This window comes from Cyclopterus lumpus, chromosome 1, assembly GCF_009769545.1.
Source record: "Cyclopterus lumpus isolate fCycLum1 chromosome 1, fCycLum1.pri, whole genome shotgun sequence".
NCBI lineage: Eukaryota > Metazoa > Chordata > Actinopteri > Perciformes > Cyclopteridae > Cyclopterus > Cyclopterus lumpus.
In genome coordinates, this window is record NC_046966.1 from 21,815,245 (window position 1) to 21,827,883 (window position 12,639).

The following is a 12,639-nucleotide window of genomic DNA, read 5'->3' on the forward strand; positions in this document are numbered from 1 at the left end:
TTGATATTTGTGTATATTAACTATTACAACAGTATACTATGAAGATTAATATGTAGTGTATCCTGTGTAGAATTTGTATGCTTTTGAGAAACAGCTTGTTACCGAAATTGCTCTCACTCCTAATTTTGTTGTACAGTGTGACTAATTACATCTTATTAATTAATCTTATTGCTACATGAAGTCCTGAGACCACGTTATTCTCCTCATTAGCTCCACCCACCTGAGCAGGTGAAAGCAGACAGACTAAACTGCGACACCTGTGTCTTTAATGTTCTTTCACCAGCGATGTATTGTATCTAGTTGAGTTGTTACATGCTTCCAGTCAAATATTCAACAGCTGATAAGTATACAGTATGTTTCAACTGTAAAATCTTAATCACAATTCTTAAACATCTGGATAATCAATAAAGCCGTTCCACATATCACAAATTAACATTTACATGATGTTTACCACCTCTCCCCCCCCAAACTCCTGCAGCATGGCCTACCTCCCAAACGTTACAGTGGATAGTTCAGGTAGTTTTATAATTTTCTAACCGGAAAATGTTATCTCTCGCTGAGCGTTTCATTTCTAAGTTGTTGAAGACGGGTACTGTCATCATCTGTGGTCAATGTGGTTTAATCTGTATACAACTGAGAGTGTGCTTACCTGTAATCAGATTGTGTGTCTCTCTGCGTACTTCTCCCGTAGCTCTCCAACTCCTCCAATACCTCATTGTGTCCCGCTGGGGGGGGGGGGGAGAGACAGATATGAATGAGTTCAACTTCACTGTACAAACAAACACAGACATTGAGAGTTATTAAAAAGATGTGCACACCTTCCAGTGCCAGGTCTTTGGCATCCCTGCCCTGTGTATCGACCACTCCCACCCAGGCTGCTCCACCTTGCAGCAGCAGTCTCACTGCAGCTCTCTGTCCTGACCAGCTGGCGCACATCACCGCCGTCCAGAAGTAAGTATCCTGGAAGGGAAACAATCGGAACTCAAAACAAATACAAATATTTCTAAAAAATGAAAACACAGCTGTAAGTATTGTACCTGGACGTTGATGTCGACCCCTTTCGAGAGAAGGTCTTTGAGGCCAGAGGTGTCTCCTTCATGGGCACAGCGCAGCAGCCGGAGCCCCAGGAGCTCCATGGTGCTTTCTGAGATGATGGTCGGTCTTCTTGCGTCACGTTCACCACTAATCCCACTTTGACTCGGCTGCATCTCCGCCGCCCTGGCTCTCCTCCTCGCCCTTCGACTGGACTCTCCATCCCTCTGTTTATTCCGATGCTCCCGGCCACACTCTTTCTCTCTCCTTGATGCATCTTGCCCTTTGCCCTCTTTCATTAAATTTTCGTAGAACTGCCTGACCTCTTCGCCATTAAGCGCAATGCCCGTTTTAGAGCTCGACAGTTCGGTCGCCTCGAGGCAGAAAAGATCCTGCCCGCTGGCAGGAGTGAAGCCCAAAGCGGCCATGAAGAGTGACGCCGGCTCACCAAGCTAGAAGCAATGGTCTCTCGTTAGCTACGGGAGCAAACCGTCGGCCTGTCAGCCACTGGTAACGTTATTACAGTAAACTAACGTTAAGTATTGTGATGCGTGACGTCAGGTTAATATCATTTTAAAACAACTTTTCACACATATTATATTTAACCAAATACTATTTCACAGTGCGTCAATGTATCTCTCAGAATAATAATAAATAATAATACAAAGGTTAATGCCCAGTCTTTGTTGTCATAGGAAAGAAGTTAACGTTAGCTAGCTTCGTTAGCTGTGAGCTAACATGGCTAGCTAGCTTTAGCTTAGCATTAGCGTTTCGCTTTATTAAAACCTGCTCATTCAAGATGCGGAAGGCTCTTCACCCGGTCACGTTACGTCGCTTTAAAAAACGGGATCCGGGTCACGTCGTCAACTAGAACCAGAACCTGACTTAATTTATTTACTATTATAAATCTACTTCTCTTGAAGCTAACGTTAACTTCGCCTGTTCGTCCCTCTTCCTTCCTCTTTGTAAACAGCATCGTCACGTGACTCGCGATAAGTGCTGCCACCTGCCGGACTGGAGGGGGCTTGTTTTCTGTTGGACTTCAAAGGAAATTATAAAAGTGCATTATCAGATAAATATGCTTAAAATAGTGAAAGTAAACATACTCGTTATAGAGAACACAATATAAACAATGCATTACAATAATATATATTGTAAACATACAAATTTGTTATTAACAGCGCTTGTGGTGGAAGAAGTATTCTTCTTAAATTCTTAACAGGTAACAATGGCACAGTGTCGAGTACCACATTAGACAAAGACCGGGCTTTGATTTTCAAGTCTTACTTAAGTGAAAGACAATAAGAATGATCTGTTAAATGTACTTTAAGTATGACACGTTATACTACAGAACAGTCTCTGCCAGTGTTAAATTATTATATTTTATATTATTACTAATGTATGTCATGTACGCTGCATTTTAATGTTGCATCTGTTCAATGTGGAACTAATTGTAACTTCTTTATATACTGTTGAGTAGTTTAATCCATGTTTGTGCATCCTATTTAAGGTGATCGTCTTTAATGTTTAGTATTTAAAATTATTATTTTATATTTAAAAAAGTAACTGCTAATTATAGCTGTCAAATAAATATAGTGGGAGTACAATAATGTTAACCTCTACAATGTAGTAAAGAAGTAAAAAGTAGAAGTTGTAGTTGCTTCTTCCAGCTCCACAGCAGACTTGTGTTACTATTAACACAAACAATGGCTTTGTTCTATTCGGGTATCCCATTGATTCTCACATATAATGTTGTACAGTTATACAATCTGTACTCAAATTTCAGCAACAAATTCGACCCATTTAATGTTGTTTTAGTTGCTTGTATAATATTGTTAATTCATTGTATATCTTACACATTTTGTGGTTTTGTAAAAAAACACAATAATAATCAAATTACTGTATGAACTAGTAATGTAAGCTCCTTCACTTATTAATTTTCAGATTATCGATAATCTTGTTCTCTCCAAAGATTATTATAATATATTACTTTATGTTTTGCTTTCTGATTAAGGAAAAGCCCAGATATTCTTCAATGAGAGAAAAAAAATATGTATCTGCAATTTGGAATTGATTTATTCTCTTTTGACCGATTGAAAGTAAATTAAATGATGCAGCGTACACGTTTACAAATACCGCTCATGAACCTATTTACATGTGCTAGCAGGGTGGATCATTGTTTTATTCTCATGGCACTTTTCTAAACACAAATGGCTTAATGGAAATATTTCAAAATGAATTAAACAAACAAACATACTGTGGCAGGGAGGACAAATAACAGTATTGAAACGTGATCTCAGACATCCGTTTGAGTGACCGTGATTTATATCCAGTTTGTAGAAAGGTCAACGCGCCCTCGGCGTGCACAAACGTGTTTGTTGGTAAAACGAGACGCTTGAATGAGAAAGTGCTGAATGAAGAGGTCAGGCACAGGGGTGAGGGGGCGGAGCTACGAGGACTAAACCCTTAACGCAGAGCTTTTGTACTGAGTGGTAACCTAGTAGAATAAAGTCCTAAAGCTATGAAGGTTGCAGAAAACAGTGCAGCAGCTACCAACTGTGCTACCAAGGTTGCTGCTACACAGCGTGTGGAGTCTGAGATATCAGACCGCCCTTAAAAGCACCATCCATGATCCAAATGTAAATATACAAATTCATCTTTGTTTGTTTACTTCGGTCATTTTTTTGCAAAAAAAAAGTGTTGCCTAATGACAAATTATCCTTGAATCCGTACTCCACTTTACTACAATGTTCCCCCTATTGTATTTATTCGAAGACTTTTTAAATTTTTTGATTCAGTTAAACGTAGGGTTTTGTAGAACAAAAAAACTCCTTAAAATAAGTGAAAAGTAAAAATAGTCCTCAAAGCACTTCATCTTGTTTTTCTCTTGAAACTGTCAGTGAGGTGTTGATTTTACAGAAATGCATGCTTTCTTTAAAAAGGAAGGTGTTCTGTTTTTATTTATTTATAAATGTAGAAGCACTTTAAGCTACATAGTATTTATGAAATGTGCTATATAAATAAATAGTATTAATATTATTGATTGAGCACTGGTTGATAATTTAAAAAGGGATTTACTTTTGGATTCTATTCTACAACAGATCGCATCTATGCTCTTATTTAAATGTACCAAAACAATTAAAAAAAATGTAAATCACACAACCTAATCATTTGACAATGTAAATGTTCGCGGCAGCCTAAATCTGCCTAATAAAGATTATTTTGGTTTCTAATTCTTGATCAAATATTGTGAATAATCCGAGTCAGTGGATTCTTCCTGCTACAAACATGCAAAAACCACTCAAATGCAGCATCCGACTAGTGGTATTTACTGATGTGTCTGTTTCGATCTCCAGTCTGTGTAAACGTCTGTCCGCAGTGGGAGCAGGAGTACGGCCTCTCGCCCGTGTGTATCCTCATGTGGACGTTCAGTTTGTCTTTGCTTATGAAGCGCTTGCTGCAGCAGGTGCACGCGTACGGCTTGTCGCCCGTGTGGTAGCGCTGGTGCATCTTCAGCTCCGTCATGCGGCCGTAAGTCCTGCCGCACTCGGGACACTCGTAGCTGGGCCGCACCTCCATGTGCTGCCTGCCGTGCAGCCGCAGCCCGCTGGACGACCTGAAGCTCTTGCTGCACTGCAGACACTTGAAGGGCTTCTCCCCCGTGTGGATGTGGACGTGCAGCTTGAGGCTGGCGGCCGAGGGGAAGCCGTTGCCGCAGACGGCGCAGAGGTGAGGCCTCTCCCCCGAGTGGATGCTCAGGTGCTTCTCCAGCTTGTTCTTGTTCAGGAAAGTCCGTCCGCACACGGGGCAGTTCATCGGCTGCTCCCCGTCGTGAGAGCTCATGTGGTCCGTCAGCTCGATCAGCGTCGGGAACGCGCAATCGCACCGCGTGCACGAGTACGGCCGCTCCCTCTTGAACTTCCTGTGCTTGAGGCGGTGCTGCTGGAGCTCCCCTTGCTCCTCGAAGGTCTCGATGCAACAGGTGCACTGGTATGGCCGTTCGTCCGTGTGAGTCCGCAGGTGATACTTCAAAGCCGTCAGCTGCAGGAAGACGCCGTCGCAGTGCGGACATCTCGATTCACGCCGGTCGTGGACCATGACGTGCCTCTTGTAGTGCGACAGCTTGACGAAGCGCTTGCGGCACAGCGAGCAGTAATACTGCTCGTCTTGGTGGCCTTGCTCGTGCTTCTTCAGCGCGTACTCCACCTTGAACTTCTTCCCGCACGTGTTGCAGGCGTAAGACTTTTCGTGGACGCCCATGTGCGTCTCCAGTTCTTCCGGACTGCCGAAGGTCTCGTTGCACTTCGGACAGGTCCCGTTGTTTTCTTTCACGTGGATCTCCAAGTGTTTGTTGAGGTCTTCTGGGAAGGCAAAAGTCTTCTGACAATCAGGGCACGCGTACACCTCTCCGTCTGTGGCCTTGCGATGGGTCACGATGTGCCTTTTCAGATGATACATGCGACCGAATCTTTTGCCGCAATCGCTGCAGACGAGGCTCCGGGGGCTGGACTGGACCTTCTTGTGCAGTTTGAGGTGACTCACGAGTGCCGCCTTCTCCTTGAACTGTTTGTCACACGATAGGCACGTCAGCCCTTCCACCGCGTGAGTCTTCTTGTGCGCTTTCAGCTCCAGCCAGCTGCCTAAACTCTTCCCGCATTTATCGCAGATGTACTGGCCCAAGCCGTGCTGCTTCCTCAGGTGCCGGGTCATGTGGTAGGACTGGCTGAAGGTCATGGCGCACACCGGGCAGCTGAACGGTTTCTCCTTCGTGTGCGTCCTCATGTGTCTGGCGAGCTTGTTCGGACCTCTGAAGCGCCTGCCGACGCAGATGGGACAGAAATGGCCTTTTGTTTTGGTCTTACACGCAACTTTTTCTTTCCGACTGTCTCCATCTTGAGGTTTACCTCTGTCGGTGTCCTTCTCTTCCGTCTTAACGTTAACTTTAGATTCTTCATCTTGAGAATCACCGTCGTCGGAGTCTGTGTCATCCTTTGCAATAGGATCATTGCTATCGTCATACGTATGCTCGTCACGTGATTCGATTATTTCTTTCTGGTTCTTCTCCTGCTCACTTTGCCGAGGACTCCGTCCCTCCGTCTGGGTCGGATGGTCGTCGTGCGACGCCACGTGACCGCAAAACGCGTCGTTGTCAGTGAACTTCTCGCGACACCTCAGAACTCCTGAGGCGTGCGTCCTCTTGTGGCTTTGCAGCCCCGCAAAGCTCTCCAAACTCTTCCCGCACATGGGGCAGATGTAGCGGCCCGCGCCGTGCTGCTTCCTCATGTGCCGGGTCATGTGGTAGGACTGGCTGAAGGCCATGACGCACACGGGGCAGCCGAACGGTTTCTCCTTCGTGTGCGTCCTCATGTGCCTGGCGAGCTTGTTCGCGTCCCTGAAGCGCTTGCCAACGCAGATAGGACAGTAGGGCCCTTTTAGTTTAGACGGGTAAAAGTCTTCATCTTCATCATCATCATCACTGGCATTGTCGCAGCCTTCCTCCTCCATCTTCTGTGACGACAAGGCGCCGTTATTGTCATTACCTTCTTTATCGCCGGCACTCTTAGACGGGTCTTCGTTTTCACAATAATATAGCGCATCGTTGCTGTAACAGCCGTTGTCTTTGGATCGAGCTGATCTCGTCGGGGTTTTAGTCCAGCGTGGTTTTGTGTGTTCTTTCGGCCTTCCCTCCCCACGCCGGGGCCGCCCTCTTTTGCGTTTTATTTGAACCGGAGGGTCTAAATCGTCTCCGATGTCCACGCTGACCTCGTGGAAACCAAACGGTTCGGATTCATTTAAAGCAAATTCAACCTCTTTGCCAATGACCAACGCCTTGTCCCGGGTCAGCGTTTCCCTCTCCGACAGCAGCCGCTCTCCGAGTTGTGGGCAGTTTGTTTTCTCAATCAGCTGATCCAGGATGAGCTCGTCCTGCAGGTCTCCGTAGTTGCAAGGTCGCAGCAGTTCTTCCAACGCGGACACGAACAGATCGGCGGTCTCTCCGGGCATCTGCGCCCGCTGATGAAATTGCAGCCGGCGCACCTGAGAGCCGCGATCGGAGCAGAAGTAAACGGTCAGCGCGGAGACGGCCGCCGCATAGGTGGTCTCGCCCGGGATCAGCGTTGCGAAGACGCGCTGCCCCTCGAGGCCGAGGCAGTTCTGGAAGAGCACGCGCTTGCTGGAGTCGACGAGCTCGTCTTCGCCGAGCGCCTCGACGTAGTGCTCGAAAGCTTTCAGCCACTTGTGCCAGAACATCGTGGGCTCACCGGGGACAGGTAAGAAAGGTGGAGGCGGGGACAGGATGATGAGCAGTGGCTCTGGAAGAGGCTCCAAGGACACGTCCTGTTTCGCCACCTCCGCATCCACCTCCACCGTCACCTCGCCCATTGTTCGTGTTTGTTTCCCACTGGAGGTCAACTCGATTCCTGCTTTGACTCCAGGGTCGATGAATTAAGACGTAACCCTCTTTGTTCTGTGTTCGGGCTCCTGATGTTTCATCCCAATTAGTCCAGGAAACCTGGGAAAGAAACAAAGGTTTGGTTTATTAGGCATAGCTGACTAAAACTAATGCATTCATGAAGGTCTTGATGTTCAGTTTCTGTTCAAATTGTTTGAGAGAGAAAATGATGATCTTGGAGACAGGCGTCTATGAATTTGTCCACCCCATTTATATCAACGAGGGTATGCTAAATAACATAATAAACTCCTCTCTGTATTATGCGATACAGTTCAACAACCCCTCACATGGGACAAAGCTCGTCGAGAGCTGCAGAAAATATTAGATCTTTAGACTTTGAGTAAAAAAAAAAAAAAAAAGTTTAAATCATCCATCCATCCATCCATTATCACCCGCTTATCCGGGGTCGGGTCGCGGTGGCAGCAGGTTCAGCAGGCCGACCCAGGCTTCCCTCTCACCCGCAACACTTTCCAGCTCATTCTGGGGGATCCCGAGGCGTTCCAAGGCCAGCCGGGAGATATAATCCCTCCAGCATGTCCTCGGTCTTCCCCGGGGCCTCCTACCAGTTGGACGTGCCCGGAAAACCTCTAATGGGAGGCGTCCAGGAGGCATCCTGACTAGATGCCCGAACCACCTCAGCTGACTCCTTTCGACACGAAGGAGCAGCGACTCGACTCCAAGCTCCCCCCTGATGTCCGAGCTCCTTACCCGGCCGGTTCACATGGGCCTCTTGACCAACATTAAAGCACCGCTTGCACATGAATACCTCAATGATAAAGATCCAGTAACATAACACTGGGAGTAGCCACTCAGAATTATGACTACTTGTACATTTAATATACCTTTAGTTGCCAATACTTCTGTACTTTTCCTTGTAATGCAAGTGTTCTACACTTTGGTATTGCTACTTTGACGAGAGTAAATTAAATGAGTAATTATTTCACCAGTGCCTAAATTATCCAAAGCTGCAATAAAACATCTAACTGGAAACCAGCCTCACATACTTTTGTAAAGTTTACAATTAGTTTTATTTGTCAGTGTGATGAGGACCTCACTAGTTACTGAACAGATGTAGTTACCACTACTAAGAGTGAGTGGTTGACCTTGTATTTAGTGACTTGACCCTTTCAGGGGGTTTGAGGGGGCTTCAGGAGGCCAGTCAGGGAGCACAGGTGTTTACGTCACAGCGGGTGTTCCTGTCCGGCCACCGTCCGTACCAACTAAAACAAATGAAAGCTTAAAAAAAAAAAAAAAAAAAAAAAAATCGTCGTTAACTCTACCACGTGACTCGCATTACAGGTTTCAGACACGCCCCTGTATTATGGCGTATTTTAACCGCCGTGTCGCGCGGTGTAAACACAGGTCAGTTGCGCACGCAGCCGTCCGTCCGTCCGCTCGCGTCAAACGGACGGCGCCTTTGGTTGCGCTTCGGCGCAGCGGCCGCAGAGAATAAAAAAATAAAAAAGTTGCATTGTGATGAGCATCAAGAGATAATGGAGGAGGAGAAGAGGAGGAGGAGGAAGAGGAGACGAAAACTCACCGAACCGAACTGGGTCACAAGCCCCGACGTGTGCAGAGAGACAAACGGCTGCTCCAGCGCCGTGTGCACACATCCGGTGGTGTCTGGAGATGCGCGGTCACTCGCAGCGCTGCGCTTTTACGTTTGTGAACAATGTTACGGCGTTATACTGACGCCGTAAAGCAAAGGATGAAGTGGGAAATATACATCCGCCATGCTGAGCACTTCTTCCGGCCACTACAGCGGTTCCGTTTCAGCGCCCACAGCGCCCCCTGCTGGCCGGGAGACACACGACATTGGACATTAATATAAAAGTGACTTACATTAGTATTAACAGCAAATACTCCAAATAACAAAAGTAAAAGCACGCCTGTTATTGTGTATGAATCCATTAATATACAAGCGACATTTAAATGTTGTAACGTGTCATGGTGGTGCTAAATTTAACAAATGTAACATTTGGCTCTAGTTTATTTTACTGTAAAGCCTTGCATCATATTTCTATGCTCATTGTTTTAAAACATACATTTTAATCTACAAAGTAGGAAGTGGCTGAAGTTGTTGGAACTCCAAAGTAGTACTACAAGTTCAATATTTGCCTCTGAAATGTAGCTTATAAAAGTATAAAAGAAGCATAGAAGTACTGAAATACTTCACAATCACGATCGCCTCAGCATTTAATGTTCAGTACCCGATTAAATACTTTGTGCTGAGCCACCGCTGGTTATGTTACTTGGACCTTTTACTTAAATAAAAGCAACAATACAAAATGTAAAATTCAGTAAAAGCAAATCAGCAAATTGTGTTTAAACTATGTCTCGGTGACTTGACACACACACACACACGTGTATATTGGTGGTGTCACAAGGTTTAAATATAATGAAACGATTGTAATTTCAATTTGTGTGCTATTTTTTTTCACCAACTTCTGTTTTGCATTTTTTTTTTCTTCTTGTGTTTCTGTTTCATTACAACTAACTGCTCATTGGAATGATTGATGATTCTGTGAAGACACACACACACACACACACACACACACACACACACACACACACACACACACACACACACACACACACACACACACACACACACACACACACACACACACACACACACACACACACACACACACACACACACACACACACACACACACACACACACACACACACACACACACACACACACACACACACACACACACATATATATAAGATGAACTGGTGATTGTAATTAATGCACTTTGCTTCTACTGAATGATTTCTTACATAATTGTTTTATAATTCAACTCCCTGCTGCGGGCAGAATCCGCGAGTGCACAACTTTATTCAGGGGGAAGAAAAACAACACTGAGCAGAACATTCAAACACTGATAGATAATAATAATAATTATAAACAACAACAACTGATGCATCCGTGATCCTCCGTACACACAGTCTGTGCTCCTTCTCCTGCTGGAATAAAAGACACAAACAGTGCAGACGGGTTGAGAGAGTCCAGTGAGCCAGTTACACAATGTTAAGGCACATCTTTAATTTAGAGAGTGTAATGTAGAGGACGCTCCAGTAGAGACGCGTTCCCCGTCTCAGGACTAAAACAGACCACAAAGACAAGTTAAACAATGACCGTTTATTCACACACTGTAATGGGACTCAAAACAAGCGTGACAGAGTGAGGGAGGCTGCTGTCTGGCTGGGATGGAGGAGAACTCTTTTTAAATTATACATGAGCGAGAAAAAAAAAAAAAAAAAAAGAGTCACAGATGATTTTTTTGTTGTTTTGTTTTTTTTTGCACATGGTACAAAGTAGACGTGTGGCAGCCTGGCGGCTGGAGCCGAGGCCAGGCCGCAGACATGATTCAAAGTTCAATCGCACTCAAAGTTTGAACGAGGACGGGGTTCTCTAAAATATCCTGAAACCTCGTTCCGCACTCACACAGCTCATTTATTTTTCATGATTCTCGTCGAACGACAGTTCCTCCTCTTCCCCCCTCTCCGCCGTCGGTGTAGCCGAGGACTCGCTTTCTTTGAATTACACAAAACGCGGCCCGGAACTACTTTTTTTTTTTTTTTCCTGTACAAAAAAATCCATCTTAAAAACACAAAAACATACACACGATGGCACGCTTTGCTTCTAGCAGTGAACAACGGCGACGGATGAACAGGCTTCTTTAGCTGAACACAGAGGCCATTTTATAACACGGCATGCTTGTTACGCACACGTGTCACACTCAAACACACTCGGACTTGTACAAAAAAAATGAAACTTCAACGGGAAGAGAGACTGAATGCGTGGGGGGGTTTTCGGCTCGGTGCAAGCGTGATGGCTCGGGAGGCTGTGGCAGAAGGAGCGCTGACAACAGGCAGTAGACGGTAAAAAAAACATGGTTTTCATAAGATTCCCGAACCAAACCCCCCCAAACAACACACGGCGCTCTCAGAAAAACCACGCCGCACTCTCACTGAGAATGCCTCGAGATCTGAAGAAAAAAAAAAAAACTCTGCTCGCTCTCCGTCCTCTAGCAAGTTCAAAAAACTCTTGATTATTGATCGTTTTTGTTTTTTTATCCTTCTTCTTTTCCCCTCCGCGCAGCAGTGGTATTTTAAAAGCCGGCGAGCTCCGTGCTTGTGTTCATGAACCGGTCCGTCAACAGAAGCTGCCGCCTTCTAATGATTCACTTTGACCTTGAAGTTCTTCCTCTCTCCCGGTGGAGGTTGGGGGGGGGGGGGGGGAAGGTGCTGTCATGGCGCGTCGTGGGGGAGCGTCCCCGCGTGTGGATTTGTGCACTTCAGTGTAAATACAGGGAAACGGAGACCAAGCGTTGTGCAGAAGCTCCACGTTCCATCGGGCCCCCGCGCAGGCTCGTCGGAGAGAGAGAGTCCCTGGAACAGGCATGGAGGTCTGGTGGTGCACGCCGCTGTGAATGTGTGTGTGTGTGTGTGTGTGTGTGTGTGTGTGTGTGTGTGTGTGTAGAAACTTGGGTAAGCACAGTGACACGGAGGCTTAAAAGAATAGGAGGACGACACACACACACTCGTCGACGCAGTGAGGATTCTTTGTGAGGGGAGAAGGCGGGTGAGAAGTGCGAGTCTAGTTTTTTGGGGCATTAGGGGCCTTTTCGTCACCAGTCCGTCCCACGTCTCCTTGTCTCCTCGTCGCCTCCTCCCCTTCGGTTCTATGTCCTTAAGTCCAACCCCCGCCCCCCCCCCTCCTTCATTTTGTGTACGTGTGTGTGTGTGTATCATTTTGTGCAGATTTTTTTTTGTCTCCAGAGTCAAACGAACGAGGAGAACCCCGTCACGGGGGTGCGTGACCCCGGGGGAGGGTTGGTGTTGGGGTTGACGTGCGTGTGCGCGGGCTGCCCCGTGGGCGTGTACGCGCCGCCTGTGCTGTGCTGGGTGACCACCGTCTGGTAGTAGGGCTCCGTGTCCGCGGTGGCGCACTCCTCGTAGCCAAAGGGGGCGCCGACGGGCTTGAGGCTCTTGGGCTGCCGCTTCCAGGAGTTGTAGTAGGTGGGGTCGCTCATGTAGTGGTTGACGAAGGAGTGCTTGGGCTGCTCGTCCTCGTAGTCGCTGTCCGTCAACTACACACAAACACACAGCAGGGGGGCGGGTCAGACTTTATCAGAGAGAGA

General features: G+C 46.5%; 3 protein-coding genes across 3 annotated transcripts in view; all 3 read right to left on the minus strand.

The window, feature by feature from the left end:
- The window catches only part of gpank1 (G patch domain and ankyrin repeats 1), a 3,536-nt gene extending 1,512 nt beyond the window's left edge, over positions 1-2,024 (minus strand). Inside the window, exons 1-3 of the mRNA XM_034532514.1 lie at positions 1,038-2,024; positions 819-960; positions 650-725 (exon numbers count right to left, since the gene is read on the minus strand). Of these exons, the coding sequence (XP_034388405.1) occupies positions 650-725; positions 819-960; positions 1,038-1,460 (641 nt within the window). The 5' untranslated portion in view covers positions 1,461-2,024. The remainder of the gene's footprint in view (positions 1-649; positions 726-818; positions 961-1,037) is intronic.
- A 1,066-nt stretch (positions 2,025-3,090) lies between these two features.
- Positions 3,091-9,245, minus strand: LOC117730590 (zinc finger protein 615-like). Its single transcript, XM_034532392.1, has 2 exons — positions 9,024-9,245; positions 3,091-7,543 (listed from the first exon to the last, which is right to left on the minus strand). Exon 2 carries the CDS (start codon positions 7,411-7,413, stop codon positions 4,351-4,353), a length of 3,063 nt encoding a protein of 1,020 aa, XP_034388283.1. The 5' UTR covers positions 7,414-7,543; positions 9,024-9,245; the 3' UTR covers positions 3,091-4,350.
- A 2,524-nt stretch (positions 9,246-11,769) lies between these two features.
- Positions 11,770-12,639, minus strand: part of LOC117732724 (protein sidekick-1-like) — a 189,253-nt gene continuing 188,383 nt past the window's right edge. The window contains exon 35 of the mRNA XM_034535888.1: positions 11,770-12,588. Coding sequence (XP_034391779.1) covers positions 12,280-12,588 — 309 coding nt within the window. The 3' untranslated portion in view covers positions 11,770-12,279. The remainder of the gene's footprint in view (positions 12,589-12,639) is intronic.

Coding starts and splice junctions, on each gene's coding strand:
- LOC117730590 (XM_034532392.1), bottom strand. CDS start 7,413: ATGGGCGAGGTGACGGTGGAGGTGGATGCGGAGGTGGCGAAACAGGAC.